At 43.5% G+C, this 23,521-nt stretch overlaps 1 protein-coding gene across 9 annotated transcripts in view; it reads left to right on the top strand.

Moving 5' to 3' along the window:
* Positions 1 to 22,381, top strand: part of kiaa1109 (KIAA1109 ortholog) — a 66,934-nt gene extending 44,553 nt beyond the window's left edge. For 3 of the 9 annotated variants that reach the window (XM_076749498.1, XM_076749497.1, XM_076749496.1), the window contains 30 exons: positions 524 to 722; positions 906 to 965; positions 1,142 to 1,368; positions 2,303 to 2,479; positions 3,056 to 3,186; positions 3,276 to 3,399; positions 3,511 to 3,623; positions 4,132 to 4,222; positions 4,671 to 4,733; positions 6,821 to 7,083; positions 7,174 to 7,389; positions 7,827 to 8,007; positions 8,103 to 8,292; positions 8,597 to 8,758; positions 8,869 to 9,008; positions 9,414 to 9,609; positions 10,181 to 10,381; positions 10,630 to 10,806; positions 11,476 to 11,613; positions 12,155 to 12,400; positions 12,586 to 12,739; positions 14,453 to 14,610; positions 16,661 to 16,850; positions 17,099 to 17,316; positions 17,697 to 17,948; positions 18,106 to 18,309; positions 18,742 to 18,936; positions 19,768 to 19,902; positions 20,515 to 20,680; positions 21,412 to 22,381. In XM_076749498.1, coding sequence (XP_076605613.1) covers positions 524 to 722; positions 906 to 965; positions 1,142 to 1,368; positions 2,303 to 2,479; positions 3,056 to 3,186; positions 3,276 to 3,399; positions 3,511 to 3,623; positions 4,132 to 4,222; positions 4,671 to 4,733; positions 6,821 to 7,083; positions 7,174 to 7,389; positions 7,827 to 8,007; positions 8,103 to 8,292; positions 8,597 to 8,758; positions 8,869 to 9,008; positions 9,414 to 9,609; positions 10,181 to 10,381; positions 10,630 to 10,806; positions 11,476 to 11,613; positions 12,155 to 12,400; positions 12,586 to 12,739; positions 14,453 to 14,610; positions 16,661 to 16,850; positions 17,099 to 17,316; positions 17,697 to 17,948; positions 18,106 to 18,309; positions 18,742 to 18,936; positions 19,768 to 19,902; positions 20,515 to 20,680; positions 21,412 to 21,628 — 5,184 coding nt within the window. In that variant the 3' untranslated portion in view covers positions 21,629 to 22,381. The remainder of the gene's footprint in view (positions 1 to 523; positions 723 to 905; positions 966 to 1,141; positions 1,369 to 2,302; positions 2,480 to 3,055; positions 3,187 to 3,275; positions 3,400 to 3,510; positions 3,624 to 4,131; positions 4,223 to 4,670; positions 4,734 to 6,820; positions 7,084 to 7,173; positions 7,390 to 7,826; positions 8,008 to 8,102; positions 8,293 to 8,596; positions 8,759 to 8,868; positions 9,009 to 9,413; positions 9,610 to 10,180; positions 10,382 to 10,629; positions 10,807 to 11,475; positions 11,614 to 12,154; positions 12,401 to 12,585; positions 12,740 to 14,452; positions 14,611 to 16,660; positions 16,851 to 17,098; positions 17,317 to 17,696; positions 17,949 to 18,105; positions 18,310 to 18,741; positions 18,937 to 19,767; positions 19,903 to 20,514; positions 20,681 to 21,411) is intronic. The other 6 variants (XM_076749501.1, XM_076749500.1, XM_076749499.1 and 3 more) reach the window with 4 other exon arrangements.
* The last annotated feature ends 1,140 nt before the right edge of the window (positions 22,382 to 23,521 follow it).

The following is a 23,521-nucleotide window of genomic DNA, read 5'->3' as shown; positions in this document are numbered from 1 at the left end:
GATTCCTGCAGTAATCAAAACAAATTAAAACAGTCTGATTTTGATCCAAGCCATGATAATAGAACATTGGTCAGATCCCTATTTTAGGACAAATACAGAGTTAGTCCAGAAATTCAGGTAATGTGGGCATTTAAAAAAACAAACCAAAAAAAAAACCCTGCAATGAAACAACAACAATCTAACAACCTGAAAAGCTTGGTAACATTTCACTCGTAGGTGTATTTACAGAAGCTGTGCTTGCTGATAGTCTGTCAGGGGCGGACTTTGCAGAAAGCATGATTATTTTGCAAAACTCTAACATCTTGTCCAGAAGTGATCCTGCAGTGTTGTTTATTTAAAATCACATGAAAATAACTGTATTGCTTATCATTTTATTGAGCTTATAAACTGGATACACAGTACTGTAGAATGAAGTGTTACCAGCTAACTCTGCCTTTCCCCAAAACATGGAAGTGGGTTCTTTTTCCATGTACTTCACCCTCATCTGAGGCCTGGGTAACCCCTCTCCCTGCCCCTCTGCCAGGCCAACCACAGCATAGATTTCGACACCGGGTCAGCCATGGTCCTGACCATTGAGAGTACACTGATCACCGCCTGCTCCTCCGATTCCCTGGTAAGCAAAGGCCACTTCAAGAATTTCTGCATTCGCTTTGCCGAGGGTTTCGAGACCTCCTGGGACGACTGGAAGCCTGAAATACGAGGGGATCTGGTCATGAATGCTTGTGAGTGAATCTGTTGCAAGTACTGTTTTAGCTTTTCTGTATACTAAATAAGCCTTTTATCATGTGTTTGATGTCCTGAATTCAGCCTGTAGAAACAGTGAGTTGTGCAACTTTCTATGCATGCAGCTCCTCTGAATTATTGACTGGCCGTTCCCTGTGTGTCTGTTTGTGGTCTGTATATAGGTGTAGTCCCTGATGGTACATATGAAGTATGTTCCAGGACTACAGGGCAACCCTCTGCAGGCAAGTTCTTTTAACTAAACCCTAATCCATAAAATATGAATCACACCCTATAGCTGCACAATGAGCGTGAGACAACTGTCTAACAGTGTTATTTTGCATGAATTTTATTACATCTGCTGCTCTTTCTTGCCTCTCCCTCATGGCTTCCTCTTCCTCCTCCTCCTTCTCAAAAACAGAGAGCAGTAGTGCTGGTACCTGGACCCTGAATGTGCTTTGGAAAATGTGTGGTATTGATGTTCACATGGATCCCAACATCGGCAAGCGCCTCAATGCTCTGGGTAACACACTGACGTCACTGACGGGCGAAGAGGACATCGATGACATCGCTGACCTGAACTCTGTCACCATGGCGGACCTTTCAGACGAGGACGAAGCAGACACCATGTCGCCCACCGTCCACATGGTCAGTCAGCAGCGGGTTCATGCGTGTCTTTTAAATGATACCCTTGTTTCCACCACAGCTAGACTTGGCCGACTCTTCTTTTTTAAAGTTCAGTTTCAAATTAGTTGTGATGACACATTGTGATGTTAAGAAAGCTGTTCTGTCAACAGTAGATCAGATGCTCTGTTTTGTGACTCCAATTAGGAAGTTCTCAAAAGATATCTGTTAGTTCAGTTGCTGTAGACTTGGAAGTTAGAAAAGAAAAATACAGAAGAAAAGCAGCAAACTTCACTTGTTGACCTTAATACTGGTGGTTGTCACAAGTTAAAAGAATATTTCGACATTTGGGGAAATATGCTTATTTGCTTTCTCGCTGAAGGTAAGGTGGAAAGATTGACATCACTCTCATGTATTTCCATGAAATACAAGATAGAAAACATGTAGCCTCTCTATGTCTGAAGAAATCTGCCTACCAGCACCTCTAAAAAGACCATTTTTAGTTTTATGGGGGGCAGTGTGTGAAGGTCTCAGCTGGTTGCCTGGCAACCTCACAGCAATGACAAAACAAAACAAAAAGAAAATAGTTGAGAAAAAGTTTAAAAGAGTTTGAACAAGATGTGTTAGTTTGTGAGCTGTAGCTGAGCTGATATGGACATCTTGTTCCCTTTGGACCATCAGACCTTTGCAGTCTTTATGCTAAGCTAAGCTAAGCTAATCAGCTGCTCATTGTAGCTCCATATTTAAGACAGACATAGTGGCAGTATCTTCTCATCTCACTCTGTGCAAGAAAGCTGACGAGCGTATTTCCCAAGATGTTGAAGTATTCCCTTAATATCTCTTCAGTACATTTGAACAGTTCCCACCTGACTTACCTTAAAGCTTCAGAAGGTAAAGTCTGACCCAAGTCGTCCATTCTTCCAACTCTCCATTCATCTATCCCTGCCGTTGTTTACAGAGTCCAGAGAGCCAGTTCAGCCCTCGGCTGACCTTAAAGAAGCGTCTGGTAAACCACATCCTGGGCCTCAGCCCCAGGCCTCAGAGTGTGTCTGTCCCAGCTGACGACTTAAACTGTGCATCGCCTCGCCTCCGAGCGGGCAGTGCCAGGGCCCAAAGACCCCTCTCCTGGGCTTGTGTATGTAGCCACCCACAGCGTTAAACTCTTCTCTGGGCTGAACAAATCACTTGCAAGGTGGCGTTCCATCTCAGTCACCTGTAGTTATCAGAGGAAGGTTGTGGATTCCAAAATGCTGAGCAATGCTAGTTTACGCTTTAACTAAATAGCATGAAAATGGAGAACAGTGTCGCTTAGCATTTGCTTTCACTGCCCTCTTCATTAAGCTTCAATGATGGGTGAAATGAAATAAATTAGTGGTACATTTCCCTGTGGCTATCGAGCTTTATTTTTTCCCCTTGCACTTTTGAGTTGAGTGGTGATGGTGGTGATGGTGTCTCCTGTTTTGTGATATCTTGTGTTTTTGTTGAATGCCTGGTGTGTGGAATGAACTACAATAACCTTTTCTGATGAATCAAAATAACTCACCTGTAATCAGACAGATTTGGGAATGATGCATTCTTATTCACAGCAGCTGCCTGCCGAAAATCTTTCAGAAAAGTTGGTTTTTGGGTTTAATCAGCCATTTTTCTTCATTTTTTTGTCATAAGTTTTACCACATCCCTGTTTTTGGGTATCATTGCTTTGACCCAATAGGAGACCATTGACCCCAGAAGGCAGATCGTGATGGGGAACCAAGTGATTGATGCTCGTGGGAGGAAGTTCACCAAGAGGGTGGTGGACATCAGAGAGCTGAACGAACAGGCCAAGGTCATCGATGACCTCAAGTAAGATTCCTACTCACTCACCCTTCATTCTGACTCTGTAAGATGTGCTATCCCATTAAAACCATCTGCATCCTCCTTTTAAACCACAGGAAATTGGGAGCCAGTGAAGGCACCATCAACCAGGAGATCCAGCGCTATCAGCAGCTGGAGTCTGTGGCCGTTAACGACATCAGGAGAGATGTTCGAAAGAAGCTGCGTCGCTCCAGCATGAGGGTGAACGCTCATTTTGCCCCAGCTAGCAGTTTACTCGCCAAAGAAGTCAATTAGACCGTTACACACCGTATCTTAAAATACCTGAATGTCTCTCATCTGGCTCCTCACCAGGCTGCCTCTCTAAAGGATAAGTGGGGTCTTGGCTACAAACCAAGTTACAACCGCTCCAAAAGCATCTCGGCGGCAGCGGGTCGACCCCCTCTAAAAAGGATGGACAGACAGAGGTAAAAAAAAAAAAAAAGAAGCAGGAGTTTCCACTTTTCCTGATATCATATTATTATGGAAATTATGCTGCTAAGAGTTCTCCATCCAGCACTTACAGTAAACAAACAAGACCAAGTAACCTCTGTCTCACACCACTGCTGTTGGGGCCGCATATTTTTGAAACACATTTCCCATTAGCCTTCTTTCAAAGAGGACGCAGTGACTCACAAATTAGAATGTAGTGTGGGGGAGAGAATTTGGTTCTCTCGTTTGTTTATAGTAATTATACAGATACCTCAGAATTAATGTAGTAATGATGTTAAAACCGTTGACTCGCTGTACGACCTTTTGCACTGAACAAACATTCAATCTGCCGCAGAATACATTAGGAAAGATCTTACTTTAAAGAGTGTTCAGTTACAGTATTTCCTGAAACCAGCAATAGGGCGGTGCATGGTGTTAGAACTTTAAGTATTTGGGTTTCTGCGTCTCATACAGTTTGTGTCCATCACTTCCCTGTGTTCATAGTTCCAGACTAGGGGATGTGGATGATTTACCAGATATGCGTGTGGATGCGTCCTCTCCTGGACCCCGGGTCACCTTCAACATCCAGGACACGGTAAACTTACTGCATATCTCAAAACATCCAACATGTGTCGCACGCTGACAAAGCAGAGAAAGCTACAACCCAAAGCAGAGTTGAAACAAGTAGATCTGCTGTGACGTCTCAAGGACAAGGCTCAGACTTCTTATCGTGTGTTCTTGGTGTCTCTTAAAGCTGTGACACATGAACAGACTTTAGCTTTGTACAGATTTCAAGAAAGCTCTTGACACATTTGTTCTAACCAAATCAATAATGACGGCGATGATAAAGTAGATATTTTTAGTTTTGAGCTGTTTTATGTTGAAGATCATCACCCCATCTTCCATTTCTATGTGTTTGTCAATAACTGCTCTCCATACCACGTGATGCTGTGACTCGTATGATGTCATTGGGTCATGGGAGGGACTTTTTGCTTTCCATTTTAGATGAGCTCATTTTCGATCACTCTTTTGTTTAATTGAAGATAAATAATCAGGCCTTGGACTCTGCTGCATTTGCACCTGTCAGTCCAGGGGAGGTATTCAAGGTATTTGGTTCAAAAGATTCCATTTAACAAATTAAAATACCTAACCAACAAAAACAGATTCTTTCTGTTTCCTCCTCTCCTCTGTGATTATCTTGGCTATGCTGATAGCACTTCGAACATGCAAAGTCAAAACAGGATGCTATACACATACATCAGTGTTACCTTAAACAACAGTCACATAAATCCTGCTCTGTGTCTCCCTGTGATTATCAGTGTACCACCAAATTAAAATGTACATTCTTCAGTATTTATTGCTACTCAGTAAATAAATACAAGTAGCATTCCATCAGAGATATATGAGAGTTTGTCCCTGATCCTAACACACGCACTCTTTGAGAAATTAATTTTCTTGCACAATAATAAGACGCACCTGTGAATAGGTTAGAGTTGGAATGGTGCTTAATGAATTTTGGAGCCACACATTCTCATCCTGTCTTGAAACTGCATAAAAATCCAAACCAGCTTTTCAAACTTATTGACTTATTGACTGATTTCTAACAGCTATGCATGGTTTGCCTCCAAGTCACTGTTGTTCGTCAGCCAACAATATCGGATCAAATTCACTTTAAACTAAGATTATCCATGGACACCAAACAAGCTTTAAAGCTTATTGTTGTATTGTATAAAATAACAGCCATTTGGTTAAAGTTACCATAACAAAAAAAAGTTAATGGAAACTCTTTAGACAGATTAGATCAAGCCTCTTTCCCTCACTTATAGTCTGAAGACTAACACAGCATCGCCTGCCTCTTCACGCTGTAAAGATTTTTCATCTGTGCCATAAAACAGGTGGCAGAAAATCCACCAAATCACACTTACTTAGTGACACGGATTATAAAGAATAGAGTGTTTTTTAGTCTTCCAAGCAATGGTCAGATGAAAGGAGAGAGAAAGATTTATCTTTTTCTATTTATTCATGTTTGAATACTCCACATAGCATCTTTAGTCCCGTCTGAACAGTGAAATAGATCTTAAAGTCTCTTGTTGAGCTTTAGATGAGAAGATTGATGTCACTCTCTTACCCGTCTGTTCAATATGAAAATAAAACCTGCAGCTGGCTAGCTTAGCTTAGCATAAAGACTGGAATCAGGGGGAGTCTGAGGTAACAGATCCACCCTTTAGCACCTCTAAAGCCCAGACTCCTGGGGTCCAAGTTTGTGACCTCCAATTTTTGACCAAAATCCACCTAAGAAACTAACTTGACACTAAATCTGTATAATACCAGACAGTGTTAAAGGAAAAGTCAATTCAGAATTGCTCGTTAATTAATGGACGAAGGCTTCGCTGGGTTTCTTTGCTCTGAATGTTGATGAATCTCTCTGCAGTGGTGTTTTCTTGCATGGATGGTCAAATCACTTTCACTGCACATTTCCTCCAATATTCACTCTCATTTTGACAGACCCAGACTGACTCCATGTAAGGCGACATGACAGAGTTTGCTTCACCCACCTGAACACTGATTCATTCATGCACGTATATGTCTGTCATTAGATTGTTGCTTAACAAGAACAGACCAGATTATCAGTGAAAGAAATCTGACAGATGTTGTGATTTTGTCTTGATTCGCTGTAGGTGCAGTTAGCAAACATCTTCAGTTCTTTTATTCATGTTCAGCAGCAGTCAGACTCTGTCACTGGGATCTGCCGGCACGGCTTACATTTGGGCTTCTTTTCCAGTTGTCTTTAAGGACGCTTAACTTGGATATTTCTCCATTGTCACCCTCTTGAGAGCTTCCCTCGCCGTTTCTCCTGGTTGAAGGTCATCCTCACCTTCCTCCTTGTGTCTCTCTGTCGCTCCTTCTCACAGATCGTGCATGAACTGTCAGTAGTGTTCTGTCATTGGTTATGAAACTAGATCTAAACTGTGCTGTGAGATTTGATTTCAGCATCTAAGTAAAGACGAAATGTCGTAAAAAAAAAACAAAAAAAAAAACAAAAACCTTGTGATCATCACGCTCCAATCAACAGAACACTATTGCCTTCAAAGTTATTGCTACCTTCCTACTCAATACATCCTGTTTTTAAGTAGGAAGAGCTCTATCAAAACTGTCCCCTTGTGTGAGTTTGTTTGTCTGTCCTTCTCTGAAGTTTCCCGAGGAGACAGAGGTGGACCTGTTGTCAGTCACCATTGATGAGCCATCTCATCCTCATCATCACCATCATCTTCATTCTCCATCTGTCACCGATGGCCAGCACTCAGCTTTCAGTGCCCCGGTCACCCCTGCTGTCTTCTCACCCATACTTCCCTTCCAGCACGATGACATGAGGCGCGACGACCTGTCCTCTTCCTCCTCCGAAGACTCCGAGAAAGAGGATGAGTTTGAGAGACTGCCGAGCTATCGAAGGCCTTTGTGAGTCGTCATGTTTTATTTTCTCGACTATAAGTAAAGGCAGGTGATTTTCAGCAATCGCTAAACGATCCCTTTCTTCCTTCCCCTCAGCCAAGCGTCTCACAGGAAGTCCTCTGGGTTTTCCGCTGTGAGTCAGCTGTTCAGCGAGCGCTGGCCGAGCACACCTGCAGGCCGCGGCTTCAGTGGCCCGGCAACTGAAAGGAACATTGACTTTGAGCTGGATGTCCGCGTGGAGATCGACAGCGGGAAGTGTGTCCTTCATCCCACCACTCAGCAGCCAGAGCATGAGGACATTTCCCTCAGGAGGTATGATGGAAGGCGCATTTCTTATTCTTGATAATTACTGTACAGAGAGCAGAATTTCATTTCAAGTCTGACTCGCATTTCCTGCTGTGCCTCATTTTTCAAACAACGTCATCTAAAGAGTAAAATAAAACTCTACGTCATGAAATCCACTCAAATGATTTGCCGGATGAAAGTTGATGCTGTCCTCAGTGGTTACAAGACGTAAAACCTTTTACAAGCCTGATACCAACGAATGGGGCACACTGTGTAAAATATAAATGAAACAGAATGTGATGATTCATTAGTCGTTTTGGAATATACTCACTTGAAAACAGCTTAAAGACAATATATTTAATGACTGACCTCATCAACTTTTGATTTTTGTATATGCTAAACAGAATAAGGCATAAGCAGACCTTCTTCATATCAAGGGTATCTTCTCTTTGTGGGTTTTGTAGGAGCTGTGAACGCAGCCTCAGGAGTCTGGACCAGGAATCTCCCCCCAAGAAGAAGAAGCTGCAGCCCACCTACACCTCCACCACCCATCTCCTAGCTGGTAAAAAATGTCCCTCCTCCCTGCAGACCAAATCCAATGACATGGAGACCACAGTCTTCTACATTCCAGGAGTCGACGTTAAGGTCAGTGTCTCGCTCAGCATCCAAATTGTTTACAACTTTCTTCTGAATAATGTTTATTTTGCGTGCTTTAAATGATTTCTTTTTCTCTCCCCCAGTTGCACTACAACTCCAAGACACTGAAGACGGAGTCGCCCAACGCCTCGCGTGGATCCTCCCTGCCTCGTACGCTCTCCAAAGAGTCCAAGCTGTATGGTATGAAAGATAGCGGCCCTTCCAACCCTCCCAATGCTGTCCAAAGCAAGACTAACTCGCTCCTACCTCCCCCGCCCCCACCTATTCCATCAGGTACTGAGCAATCCCTCATTCTGAATTGCATGCCCTAGCACCATCTGTAATCACCGACACTAGTGTGCCACGCCTCCCCGCGCTGATGATTTACATCCACACGTGGAGCCGCTGAATCAAATGCATGTGATTTCATCCTTTATCTGAAAACATGAATCCAGAGGAGACCTTTGATTAAAAGGGCTTGTGCATATTGATGCGTACCACGGAGGAGATGACTATTTTAAAAAACAGTTTAAGAAATGAACTCTCATGGCATACAGTCCAGGCAGCAGATGCCTTAAATTCCCATGTGTCTTTGCAGCCAAAGGTAAGGGCAGTGGAGGAGTAAAGACGGCCAAGCTATATGCCTGGGTGGCCCTCCAGACTCTGCCAGAGGAAATGGTCATCAGCCCCTGTCTGCTGGACTTCCTGGAAAAAGCACTGGAGACCATTCCGATCACCCCGGTGGAAAGGAATTACGCAGGTTTGTTTGTTGCACCATGTGACCCACATGGACCCTGTTCTTAGACAGTGACAGCGTCATATGTGTCTGGTATTCACAGAGAACTCTTTGTGTTTATGTCTTCCTATCAGCTATGGCTTCCCAGGAGGAGGACATGGGTCAGTTTGATACAGTAGAGCAGCTGGAGGAATCCACCACCTCCCTGGTTTCCTCCTCCACATCGGCCTACTCCTCCTTCCCTGTGGATGTGGTTGTCTACGTCAGAGTCCAGGTACTGACAATGTGACTGTTACAGTTACGCTTTAGAGGAATTAGAGAGAAAATAGCACACAACTCATAAAACTTTCTAACATTTTCAAAAAACCATGTGTGATCGACGTCAAATAACACTCTCTCCAACATATCTGATGCAGCTGCTGACTTTTCGTCTTGGGTGTTTTCAGAGAACATTTACCTTTCACATCTTGTAGCGGTTGCATCTCATAAAAATCTGAAACTATTCAAAGATGATTGAATGTCAGCTACGAATGTTATGATTGCATTTTTCAGCATATTTGTTTGCTATCTTCCATCCCTGTTTGTTATCCAACAAGCTGTAAAGCAATACACTTACACATAGATTGTCATAGCTGTTGAAGATTCAGACTGAAACATCAGTGATTGTTTGTGTTTGCAGCCCTCTCAGATCCGCTTCAGCTGCCTGCCAATGTCCAGGGTGGAGTGTATGCTCAAACTGCCCTCTTTAGACCTGGTCTTCTCTTCTAACCGCGGAGAACTGGAGACCCCAACAGGAGCCCACCCCACTGACGGATCTCACCCGCCTTCCTCCACTCCACCGGGACAGCATATCCCCAAACCACCACCAAGCAAAGGTCTGCAGAGCATGACTGGCCAAATAATGACGTTCTAATGTGTGCAGAGATATGTGAAGAATAAAATATTTGCACTGAAAAATCTTACATGAAACGCAGTGAGCACATCTATTAGCGGTCGCTCCATGCCATGTCTGGGCCCTGTGTGAGTTGATGTTGCTCACAGCTTGTTTTCATGCATTCATTACTTTGCTCTCCAGTCTATCTTTTTGCCAGATTGTACTAGGTCTGCCATGCTTTTGTTTTTTTCTGCGTCTCAGGATGTATGTTTGATTTAATTCAGACGTATTTACAGTAAATGCAGTTTGCCCTTCAGGCGAAAGAGAAATGGCAAAGTAGTAATAGTCCAGTATGACATTAATATGCATGTAATGCATGACCTTTTTAGCAGGTGGTTCATTCGCACTCTCAGTAGCTCACTACTCTCTGTCATGAAAAATCGGCTTCTGATGGGAGTCAGACCTGCAGCTCCTACCAGCGATAGTCATATTTTAGTCAATTAATGCCTATTCTATGTGACTGCTTGTCTTACCTCCTCTGTGTTATTTCACCCTCCTCTTCCTCCCTCCAGCGTCTCCATTGCTGGGGAGCCCTCTGGGCAGGAGCCGCCACAGCAGCAGCCAGTCCGACCTCACCGGCCCCCCAAGTACCTCCTCGGGCCTCAGCTTCACCGCCTGCATGTCTGACTTCTCCCTATACGTCTTCCACCCCTACGGCGCCGGAAAGCAGAAATCTGCTGTCACAGGCCTGCCTCCAGGCCCAGGGCCGCTAGGTATGGAAACAGAAAACTTGTTGTTATTCTCAAATGTGCTAATAATACTGCAGTTTCTAGTGTTACATTGCTTCTTTTCCTGCTTTACTGTGGATGGGATTTGTGAATAAATAAGAATGTCGAAACATGTGCCAGATCTAGTTGACAAGGCGATAACTGTACGTCCATCAGTGTAGAGCATGAAGCCATGGAATTACCTTAATGCCACTTCGATTTGAGTGTCATGATTATTGCTCTGTTTCTGGAAGGTACAGTCGATGAGGAGCCATCTTCAGTAACAGGAAGAAAAGACTCTCTGAGTATCAACCTGGAGTTTGTGAAGGTCAGCTTATCCAGGATGAGACGTAGTGGAGGCCCCACCTTCACTGAAAGCTTCATTCCTGCCAAAGGTGGCAAAATAGACACCACCCTCATCAACATCTCAGGTACATCGCCGGCCCCAGACGAGGGCGCTTCTTTCACAGACAGTAGATAATGCTGACTGTTTGGCCTGAGCTTGGAATGGTGTTCATAGAGACGTGTTTTCAGACAGGAGAAGTCAGGGAATTTCCAGCAGAAGTGAAGGAATATTAAGGAAATTCAGAAATGAGTATATGGTAATGTGTATAAGGAATCATCCAGAGGAGCAGCTTGTAACACGTCAGGACCCAAACTATTTGTGGTTTTAAATATTGTCCATATAAAGCTATCTTTTTGAACTGGAAGGTTCATCGTGTCAGTTTGAATGTTTGAATCCAGTGCATAGAGCTAAATGTTGATACACAGCACTGTTGGGTCCTTTTGTGTGTTCACATAATCTTGGAGTCAAGCAGCGTTCAGTTTTGCCTGTGTAATCAGGATATTTGAAGTGATCTGCAACAGAACTGAACACTTGCAGTGCAGGAACAGGACTTTTTACAAGCACAGAAATGAGACCGGGGAGCATGATGGATGAAAAATGCACCTTTCCAATCTTTGAATGTCAGGATGTACAAGCGCTCCTTTTTCCCCCTGTAGATTTGTTTTCAGGAGTGTGTGCTACCGATATGCTTCCACTGTAGAACCTTTTTAAAGGTGTGCCTCTTATCTGAACAAACGCAATATTCTCTTCTCAGCTGTGTGTGACATTGGCTCGGCTTCCTTCAAGTACGACATGAGACGACTGAGTGAGATCCTGGCCTTTCCGAGAGCCTGGTACCGCCGAAGTATCGCCCGGCGCCTCTTCTTAGGAGACCAGACGATCAACCTGCCAGGTGACTTGTTGACCACTCGGTGGCTTTGGTGTGTGTTAGGGTTGGTTTGTTGACTGCTGCATGAGTATGGTGTGTTTTTACCACTGTGCTGTTTTGTGGAAGATATCCACCAGTACTCTACTTGTTGTTGTGGAGTCTAACACATCAAACACAACCAACAGAGCTTTCCTGTGCTTCTGAGGATGCTCTTCTTTCCTTTAGACCGTACCTCTGTGCTTTCTCCAAAGTGATAACTTTCTGTTTATTATTGACTTTTGAATGAAAGTAGTGCTACAAGTTTGTAAAAATAAATTGAATGATTAACAACAATTGCTCACATTTAACATGACCTTCAAGTAAACTAAATAATATGGATAAACAGATACAGAGAAAAAGTTGCTGTATACAGAAATATGCACATAAAGGAAATGACTGATTTTCCGTCTCTCTGCTCAGCTCTGTGGGTTTAGCTTGGTTCATTTTTAATATCCCAACTCGCTCCCATGTTGACATTTCAAAGGCTGTCCTTTACTTACATCTCTCAACCTTTACCTTGCTTCAGCCTCTGGCCCCGCCACCCCCGACTCGGCCGAAAACGTCACCCAACATCTGTCCCCCGAGTCCAGCCGCAAAGCCTACTGGAGGACGTGGGATGGCAGCACCGGGACGCAGCACATGCCCCAATCCCCCAACGTCTTTTCAGAGCACTCGACCGGAAGCAACATGTCCCCGGGTGGCCTGGGCCACCTCAAGTCGCCTGCACCCGGACGCACCAGGAGTGTGTCTGACTCCTCTGCTCCTCGAAGAGGTAAATACAAACACTCTTGCCATTTCCAGATGGAACTCAAACTGAAATATTTCTTGTCGTAAACAAAACACACCGTCATGTGAAAATGCCTTTTGCTGTAAGTCTGGGTGAGTTAATACAGAATCAGAATTCACTCTAAGAACAATATACAGCCCTTTGCCTAAACTCTGTTTATTGTCGTCTAGACTCTGTGACAAAAACATCGACTCCTTCCTTCAGTAAGAATGGTAAGGCAGCAGGTCAACAGGGGGCGCCGTGGGAGACGCTGGTGGTGTTCGCCATCAACTTGAAACAGCTCACCGTCCAGATGAACATGAGCAACGTCATGGGAAACAATACGTAAGTGATCACAGTCTCTTATACTTTTATACTATATCTCGTGTCTGTATGATGAATATGAGGCTACAGCCAGCAGCTCAGTTTAGCTTAGCATTAATATATAATTCTATGTAATAAATAATTATTTCTGTTTCAGAAAATATTTACTATATTCCCAATATTTGAAAACAGATATTCAGTACCCTCTGCAAAACACAGCTGATGCAATAGTTCATAAATATTTATACAGAAAACAGACAAATCCTCTGAGTGTCACTAAATATCGGCTTCAAACATAAGTGTGGAAGTGAAAATTCTGCCAAATGAGTCTAAGGCACTCACTTCACAAACAAAAGCTTTGAAAGCGAAAACAATCGCTGTTTTTAGTGAACTGACTCCTGCTGTTGGACAGAGATTGCCCAGTCACATTTTACAACCATGGCTGGAAAATGCAGCTTCAGTGCGAAAGGATCAATGCACACAGTCAAGGTGAGGCTATGCATTTAAGAAAAAGGTTTGTTATTGAGTAAGCTGGACGTTGACAGCATCAGTTGCATACATTTATTGGAGAAATCATAGCACAAATGTTTCTCCAGGGTGTCTCATTGCTGCAGTTTGTACATTTATTTCCTGCTAGACATCCACTCAAATACATCTCTCAGACACTGTTTTATTTTAGTGGTCACCAGGAGATGCAGTGGTCTTAATGTGAGGTCAGATCCAAAGTGACCCTTTAAAACACCAGTCACAGTAGCACAGACCATTCAAAGCAGCGGTAGATCCGCAGCTTCCGTGTTCTGCCAGGTAAAAAGATGTTTTTGTTAATGCAGTCTGGCGGCTTCAAAGACAGCCATATAACGACTTCAGTGCCCCATCAGAAAGAGCTGTCTGAAAAGGTCCAATCTCTGTAGAGATCCTTTCAATAATGATGTCAGAGGGTTAGAATAACAATCTGAGCCTGTCAGTGGAAAAGGAAAAAAAAAACAAAGACTTTTGGTGGACTTACTTTGACGGGCACATTTGTCCCCTGAGGATTATGTCGCAGCCTCTGCAGCCTGTTCCACGGCTGCCGGCTGCAGTGATCTACTGGACCAATTCCAAAACTTTTTGTGCCTATTAGTCATCCAGACCTAAAACTATGTAAAAATATGGGTCAGGTTTAAAAATACCAGAATTACCCTTCAAGGCAGAATTGTGGAAAACCCTGCTGAATCAGTGACATACACGAAGCCCTCATAACTAAGGCTGTGCTGATTTATGAGCTCTGTGTCATCATTAAATAAAAAACACCTTCTACTCTAGAAATGTTTGGGCTCTCGGAGCAACACATACGTCTCCTGCCTCTTCCTCACCAAGTGAGGAGGCCTCTCCAGCTTGAGATTAAATTATTTAGGACTTCAGAATATTCTTCCATCTTAAAAGCATTTATACAGAGGTGTCGTCTTTGTTGGAAGCAGGAACTGTATTGGCAAAAAAAGGTTAAACCGCAAAGCCGTGCTTAGATGTTAGCAAGTCTTTGATGAGGGTGTATCAAATTGACACTTTGAGATAATGACATACTCGATCAAGTACGTGTCGGCTTGTCTAGGTTTAGTATTCGACGGGTCTTTTCAGTTACCTGTGTTTATTCCCAGGGAAGTTCTCGCAATGAGAGTCATTTATGTTTCATAGAGAGCGCTTCTACATTATTCAGCAGCATTTCAGGAGCGCTCACAGTTGTGTTTGCCCCCGCAGCTGGACAACCAGCGGGCTGAAGAGTCAGGGCCGACTGTCTGTGGGCAGCAACCGGGACCGGGAGATCAGCATGTCTGTCGGCCTTGGCCGCTCCAAGCTCGACTCCAAGGGCGGGGTGGTGGGTGGCAATATAGACGTGAACACCCTGGAGATGGTCTGTAAGTAAACAAAGCATCAACTTTTCAGACGTCTGGTGTTTTTCCACAACTCATTAGCAGCTCTTGTTCGAGCAGAGTGGAAACTGTGGATATGGGCCAGAGCCAGAGTTCAGTGCAGAGTTCTCACACAACACTGGGAGCTGTGCACTGATGAAATACAGACTTTCAAACACATCTTACTCTTTTTTTTAACACTTATTATAAAGACATTCTTTTATATATGATGTTTGAATATGCTATTATAAGACATACAGTGACAATGTTTGGTCACATTTTCTGCTACTGTCAATATTTAAGTGAGTAGAAACTGGACTGGTCTCCAAGTTAAAGATGAAACTTCCTGTTCAGCATTTCAAGCAAGGTTAGTGTATTGTGTTTATTTTGTACAATTTTAGAGGGAACAAAAGGAAAAGAGCAGCATGCAAAAGTTTGGGCACCCCAAGAGATTTGAGCTCACAGATAGCTTTTACCAAGATCTCTGACCTTAATTAGCCTGTTCGTGCAATGGCTTGTTCACAGTCATTGATAGGAAACCCTCCTAAACCCTCGTCCCAACAATCAGCAGCCATGGGCTCCTCAAAGCAGCAGCAGGCGTAGCACCTGAAAATTGAAATAATTGATGCCTACAAAGCAGGAGAAGGCTGTAAGAAGATAGCAAAGCAGACATTTGCAAAGGAACATCTCAACAGGCCTGAAGCATTGTGGAAACAAGTCCTGTGGCCTGCTGAAGTTAAAATAGAACTGCTTAACCACAATGAGCAAATGTATGTTTGGAGAAAAAAGGGTGCAGATTTTCATGAAAAGAACACCTCTCCAACCGTCGAGCACGGGGGTGGATCGATCATGCTTTGGCCTTGTGTTGCAGCCAGTGGCATAGGAAACATTTCACTGGTAGAGGGAAGCATGGATCCAATTAAATAGCAGCAAATTCTGGAAGCAGACATCACACTGAGGATGGCTTCTACCACAGAGTAATGATCCTAAACCTCAAAAGCCACAATGGACCAGGCTGAAGGTTTTGCAGTGGCCCTCACAATCCTCTGTCCTAAACATCATAGAAAATCTGTGGATCGACCTCAGAGGAGCAGTGCATGCACGAGGGTGCGAACATCCAGCAAACAAGAACTGAAAGACTCTTAGCTGACTACAAAAAAACAGTACAAGCTGTGATACTTGCCGAAGGGGGTGTTACGAAGTACTGACCGTGCAGGCTGCCCAAACCTCTGCCTCAGGCCCTTTTCAGTTTTTGTTATTTTGAAACCATAAAAGATGGAAATGAAAAAGGAATCTTGCTTGAAATATTAAAGAAATGTGTCATCTTTAACTCTACGCTGTTTGGAAAACAGGTCATCTTTTACTCTTTTGCATGCCACTGTTCACATGTTCCATACACTCACAGGCAGCATGTCTTTAGAAGCGTGGATTCCTTCAGACCTGACGGTGTGTCAGTGGCATCAGATATTTCTCCTGCATGTAACTCTGTCCATCGATTTGATTCATCTCTACTTGACGTCTGCACCTTGTTCACTGACTTTTTACACAGTTTTGTGTGAAGTTAGTTTTAAAATGAAACATTTGAAATTTTGCCCAGGAATAAGACTTGTTCCTGATACTGAAGTCAAATTAAGATTTTAGATTTCTTTAAATAAATGAAGCAACCACTTTTTATTTTCAAATTGATGGATTTTTGTGATTTTCATCTTTTTCATACTGATTTCATTATGCAGCATCCAGTCTACAACATTATATACAATATATACAACATAATTTTTTGTTTCTTTGCATTTAATATCCTAACTTTTACAATTTTCTGATTATTTTTTAACATTTCATCTTAATGTGACATAATTTCGATCTTTGAGGAAGAAAATGATTCAAAATCTCATTGAGGTAAATAGTTTTGCAGTCGACTGGATGTTCTGTTAGTTGACTTTGAATGAACTCTATTCATTTGTTTTGTCCCCAAATTTTCTCCCAAATCATTTTTCTCTCACCCAGTTTAATGGCCACTTAATGCCACAGTGCTAACAAGTTACTGTCTGGTTTCCAGCCCATATCTCCGAACACCCCAACCAGCAACCTAGCCATAAAATCCAGATCACCATGGGGTCGACAGAGGCGCGTGTGGACTACATGGGCTCCAGCATCCTGATGGGAGTTTTCAGTAATGCTGATCTGCAGCTGCAGGACGAATGGAAGGTCAACCTGTGCACTGTTGACACCAGCCTATCAGAGAAAAGGTGTGAAATGATGTCAGCAGGAGCTTATCATGCAACGCAACACCTCTGCGGGTGAAACAAACTGATGATACAGATGCAAATAATATTCACTGTGTGATTGTTCCAGATGCAGTGATGTTTAATCTGCTCTGTTTCCATCTGCTGTTTTGCCCTTTTTTAACATTATCTACAGTCTGAACCGTCTTAACCTTCCATCTGTTTGTTTCTCACCTTTTCTCTCCCCATGTTTTCTCCCTCTGTCCTTCCAGTGAGATCTTTGTCCACGGAGACTTGCAGTGGGACATTTTCCAGGTGATCATTTCACGCTCCACCACGCCAGACCTCATCAAGATCGGCATGAAGCTGCAGGAGTTTTTCACTCAGCAATTCGACACCAGCAAGCGGGCTCTGTCCACCTGGGGCCCTGGCCCCTACCTGCCCCCCAAAACCCCGGTCATCAACACTGAGAAAGGAGCTGCAGAGCTTTGTGAGCAAGCCTTTTTCTATAGTGCGGCTGGGGGGGCGGGGGCGGTATTTAAAGCAGACTGTGGCACAGCAAGTGTCTGAGGCAGGAAGTGAAATGATTTGTAATTCTAATAAGCTTAATTTGTATACCGGTTTTTCGAACAGTTGACAAGGTGGTTAGGCACCGGAATGTAATCAAACATGCTCATGAAGTAATTAAAAACAAACAAAAAGCACAAGCAGCATGCATTTAAAAGGTTGGAGGCTATATAAGAACTCATCCTGCAAGCACAAGCAGCATGCCTCATGTTCAGGTCAGAGTCCCCCCCCCCCCCCCCCCCACTCCACCCCCTCCTTCTCATTTTGTGTCTTCTAATGTCTCCTGTCTCCCTTTGCACAAAGACATGGACGCAGCCCATCACCGCCACTGGCCCGGGGTGCTGAAGGTAATCGCCGGCTGCCACATCTCCCTCTTCCAGATGCCTCTGCCCGAGGACGCCGTGCAGCTTGGCGGTTCAATGAGCCTCCATGGCAATCACATGACGCTGGCCTGCTTCCACGGGCCCAATTTCCGCTCCAAGTCATGGGCTCTATTCCACCTGGAAGAGCCAAACATCGCCTTCTGGACGGAGGCTCAGAAAATCTGGGAGGACGGTGAGACAAAACGCTCGTTTCAGGGACCTCCATTGTATAAATGGCATTGAAAAATAATGACATTATTCAGAAAAAAAACAATGGGTAGTGAAATATATACTTGGGGTTGGCGCTACACTATAATCCCTTTTTGACCTTCTGGTTGTGTCACATCCAGGCTCCAAAGATGACTCTACCTTCATCGTTCAGACGCTGGACTTCCATCTCGGTCATAACACCATGGTGACCAAACCCTGCGGTGCACTCGAAAGCCCAATGGCCACCATAACCAAAATAACCCGGCGGCGGCATGAAAACCCCCCGCATGGAGTCGCCACAGTCAAAGAATGGTTCAACTACGTCACTGCCATGAGGAATGAAGGTAGCCATTTATTTTGTATGCTGGTGTCATCACATAGGTTGGATAGATCGCACTTGTTCACACACGTATTGCATGTCTGAGTATATACACACACCGCTTATTGATGTGATGATGAGGATTGATTTTGAGTTGGTGTATTAGACTACTTTAGTTTTAGCTAGATGTACCTAATAAAGTGGCGACTGAATGTAAACGGTCGCGTCATTGTAGCATCTTCTCAAACTTCAACCTTTTCTCAACTTCAGACAACTTTGACTAAAATAAGACTCTTTTTTTTTTCCCAAAAGAGCTGCTCTCCGTCTGCCTTTCCTCGGAGCGGCTGCCTGTTATCTTAAATGTAAAATAGGTGCAGATAGTATTTAACAAAGCAGAGAAGTGTGAACGTGACCTTCAGCTCAGAAGCGTTTTGACACGTCTTATCTCTTGTTTCAGAGTTGAACTTGCTCAGGAACGTGGAAGCCAACAACCAAGAGAGCGGAGCGGCTGCCAAAAGCTCGAGCCTGCTGAGCAGCTTCCGCAGCTCCTCCAGCTACAACCATGAAACGGAGACAATCTTTGCTCTTCCCAGGATGCAGCTGGACTTCAAGTCCATCCACGTGCAGGATCCTGATGAACCTTCTCTAACAGGTAGGATAAGTAATGTAACGGTACATAGAGGTAATAAACTCATCCGCTGAAGTCTGTGCGATGTGTAACATGCTAACCAGCTAGTTGCAGGCCATCCTGTCTTACTTGGCCAATGAAGCCAGTTCTGATTCTGATACCTCAAGAGGCTATAGTCTGATAGTATAGCCTTCTGTAGTTTCAGCTGGCCGATAAATGAGAGTTTGCTACATTTCATATGTTCTCTTAGCTTTTTTTAGTCTAATAAATAAACAAAATAAACTCTGAAAATGTCAAGAAAAGAAATATTGTTACACATATTTTCCTTTTTATCCAGAAAAATACAGCCTTACCCTTCTGAATTCAAGTTCCACTGTTTTACTGAGCTGAGGCGAGCTTAATTGGCTTGTTAACTCAACAGAAACAAAATAAACCATCTTGTCTTTCCACTGTTCCAACAATTACCAACTGTGGCTTGGTTAAAATAATCAAGTCAGCTGACAGGGCCACGAGTTACGGCTAAGTGAGCTAACCAGCTTACAGCAGCTGGTAGCTTCAGCCAAAGAGTAAAGTGAGCAGCAGCTAGCAGTTACTCTGATGATCCTCTGCCCCCTGTCTGTCTGTTGGGAGTGACGTTCGACAGGTGACCAGCTGTTACACATTGTACCTTTTTAGGTCAGATCACATTAATCAGCTAATGTGGCAGATGACGAACAACACAGTCGCTCAATGTTGGAGGTCCCCCTCCAATTTCGATGTTTGGATTTTTTTAATCTGACCATTGTGAGCTCGACCATGTTGTAGACGTACATACAGGAGCACTCTGTTAAAGTGAATTGTTTTTATTTGTTCCAGACTCCAACAGCAAACCCAAAGTGGAGTGCAGCGTGGTGACAGAATTCACCGACCACATCTGTGTCACCATGGACGCCGAACTCATCATGTTTCTCCATGACCTGGTGTCTGCCTACCTGAAGGAGAAGGAGAAAGGTTTTTGTCTTTACAACAACAGTTCATTCATTCACTCCTCGATCAGTCGGCCAGCTGGCGAGAAAACAAGAAAAATGACATATGCCTGCCTCTGTACCTGTGAGGCTGTTTGTCTGCTGTTGGACACATTTTAGAGAGCAGCATGAATCGCAGGAAGCTGAGTGTTATTTTCACACACAGCGGGGAGGTCAGGGAGTCCAATGCAGGCAGCATTTTAATGGCTTTCCTTTTGTCAGAAAGGGACAAATTAGCACACTTTATGCCGGCAACCTCGCATTCTTCATGACAATTAAAAAAAGTGCAGCGACTTTGTTCTGTTGACTCCGCACCCGAATAGAAAGAGAAAAGAGGCGAGCGGTGAAGATTTTCAACGGGGTTTGATTAATCCTGATTAATTAGAGCATGGCATATGGGTATTTGAATGTGAATAGAGTCTAGATCTATACTCCGAAGGTGGCAGCTGCGCTTTGAGGGATTTTAATGAATGTTTATTATGTTCGGCTTCTGCATGTTGTTGTCGAATGTGTTCGCCGTGTCAGAAAGAAAGCATTCTGGCAGTGAAGCGTGCGGAGCGACAAACGTCTTGCCTCTGTTCTACCCTTGTGTCTTCAGCCCTCTTTGCCCCGCGGATGTTCTCGGCTCGGCCGGGCCAGAAGAGCCCCACGGCCCTGCACGACGAAAGCTCCACGGACAAGGACAAGGACGACGGCATCAACTACACCACGGTGGACTGGAGGGAGTTCATGTGCAACACCTGGCACTTGGAGCCGACTCTCAGGTCAGCTCTGCCCCACCGCACCACAGGCATTTGGAGGGTTTTCAGACGCACACACTTTCATGTGACTGAGTCAAACTGAGTCACGGTGCTCACTTGAAATCAACCAGGAAGAAAATGGAAGAGAGCATTTGTGACGAACCAGATTTGTGCATGACGCGTAGGTCAAACCTGGCTGCCATGCATCACTGTATGAGACAATTATAGGGTTAAAAAAAGAAATTTGAGCCACACAAATGACATTAAAAAGACTTTTTTTCACACTAAATTAAAACTTTTTGCCCTGTTTTTTCCTACTATTTCTAGGAAAAACGGGAGAATATAGTCTTTTGATAACAGCATAAAGGACACACTTCTTCAGCTGTTTTCATCATGTTTGTTGACTTTGTGTGTTTGTCATGACTTCCTCAAAGGTTTAAAAGTGTCAGTTGTGAGTGATGACTGTTCAGTGAGCAGTGGATTCAGAGTATTCCTTTACTTAATTAAAAGTAGTAAAACCACAATGTGAAAATACTGTAAAAACAAGTACAACTACATTTAGTATAAGCCGTAGAAGGAACTATAATCTACTTATTTCTTGAGGTATTGCAAGTAATGAAATAAGGTGTAAGTAGCCTTTCATGTTGCAGCTGGTTAAAGTGGAGCTCATTTTACGTAATAATTGAAACAATTAGCATGTAGTGTCTAAACAAAAGAAAAGGCTGGACTAAAGAAAACACTCCCTCTGTCTTCAGGCTCATCTCCTGGACGGGACGTAAGATCGATCCAGTGGGTGTGGACTACATCTTGCAAAAACTGGGCTTCCACCACGCCAGGACTACGATCCCTAAGTGGCTGCAGAGGGGCGTGATGGACCCGCTGGACAAGGTGCTGTCAGTGCTCATCAAAAAGCTGGGCACCGCCCTGCAGGACGAGAAGGACAAGAAAGGCCGAGACAAGGAGGAGCACTGAGAAACACACACTGTAATCAAAGCTGTGCAGAAGTTGTCTACAGGTCACAAACACTGAATTACTGTATTCCAATGAGACTACTATCCAACACATTTGTCAAACATCCCCGTTTTTCCTGCTGCACCCTGTGAAATTCAGCGTAGGCTAGTGGTTTACTGTGGTTCATGCCACTAGCGGCTCAGACTGAAGCGTTTTGCACCAATGTTATTCTCTGTATATTTTGAACAAAGTAGCAAATGTCAGCTTATTTGACCGCTTTAATGGTGAAACCCTGCCTCTTCTACCTGTTGTAAATGACCTTACTAAAATCGCTTGAAATTTTATCTTAAGGCTTACCAATATTTCATGAGAAATGATTTCTTAAACCATTGCCTTTTCTTTGTTTCCCATGGAACACATGGTAGATATGCTTTATGTATTATATAGCCCAGTTTTAAGATATTTCAGAACAGTTCATTAGCAGTGTTCTTGATTTTATTTTTATTTTTTTATGTGAATAGATAAATATGGGGAGGCTACGGCACGTCATCCACTCAGTCCTGAGCGTGACATGAACTTGTAATTATAATTTCAACCAGGATCGTTATTTATGGGTATGTGAAATGCAAAGTCTATAACATGTATTAGCTTGGTGTGTCAAGCTTATTTTTGTCTTGTTTTTTTTTAATCCATACATTAGAGCCAGTGTATATAATTAAATTTCTTAAATGTGTTGATTTCTTAACTTAATAAAATTATTGTCATTGAATTTTAGATGGAGTTTAGGTGGTTTATTTTGGTTGGTTAAAACAAACAGGCATTTTTATTTGGAATTTTAGAAAAGTGAAATTTCTATTAAAGGCACACTGCACTCATTTTTCAAAGGTCAGGTTTCTCGTCATGACGAATACAAATTAGCCTGTGAAAACAGTTGTATGATATCAGATCTCAGTTAATTCTCTGCAGGCGGCGCTCCTTTTGTTATCTCATTGCAATCTTGGCTTTTCCGGTTCATTTTCCAATCCGTGAAATGTGTCACATCGTGTAGCACAGGACTCTCCCCAAGACACGGCTGTCAGACAGGTGTTTAGAACTTGAAATGAAACTTTAATGAACTGGGAATTGGTTCTGTTTTTTGAATGTGACTCACATTGGTTGACTCAAAGCTTTAATGGCCTCGGCAGTGATACGGTTTCTTTCTTCAGGCAGTGATTTGTTTCTGTTTTGGGTTTTTAGGTCAATTAATGAGTGCATGCGGAAGTCGACAAGATTCTCTCAGTCATTTATAACAACTTCTACTTTCCTTCAATATTTGTCAGAATAGCTCCCCGCCACTCGCCCCCCCCCCCCACCCCATCCATGAAAAGCCTGCCATGCACACCACAGGGTTTTGTTAATACAGCACTCTGACTGTAAGACTCCCCCTACCAGCGCTAATCTCTTCCACTGTGATATCCCTGCTCACCAGGAGCCATGTTCTACTTTTGGTTCCATGCCATGGTTTTGCATTTTTGATGGTGCGTTGGCGGCTGAAGGAGAGGACGGTGGCACTGTGAAGAGGAAGAGAACTGCGGGTTTCCTCTGTGATGTCTGCTGTGAGATTACAGAGGTGTCACCTGAGGAAACCCAGACAGCTCAGTGTGAGAGCTCGCTCCACTCTTTGCTCTCGCTTGCCCAGGCTGGACATTATTTGGGATTTTAATTTTGCCTGCTGCACACTCTTGCCTTTGAAGTGATTTCTATTTTGCATGACTACACTGTTCTTTTATTTCTTTCACTTCACAGAGCTACAATATCTGCATATTAATGTGAATGCCAAGTCAGTGACCAGTAGATGGAGTCAAAAGCCAGTCGGCCCACACTCTGAACTCCTCCTTAATGACACATCAGCAGCTCCCTACAGTATACTATAGT

This window comes from Chaetodon auriga, chromosome 14 (genome assembly GCF_051107435.1).
Source record: "Chaetodon auriga isolate fChaAug3 chromosome 14, fChaAug3.hap1, whole genome shotgun sequence".
In the NCBI taxonomy this organism is placed as follows: domain Eukaryota; kingdom Metazoa; phylum Chordata; class Actinopteri; order Chaetodontiformes; family Chaetodontidae; genus Chaetodon; species Chaetodon auriga.
This window is presented reverse-complemented; position numbering and strand designations above follow the sequence as displayed.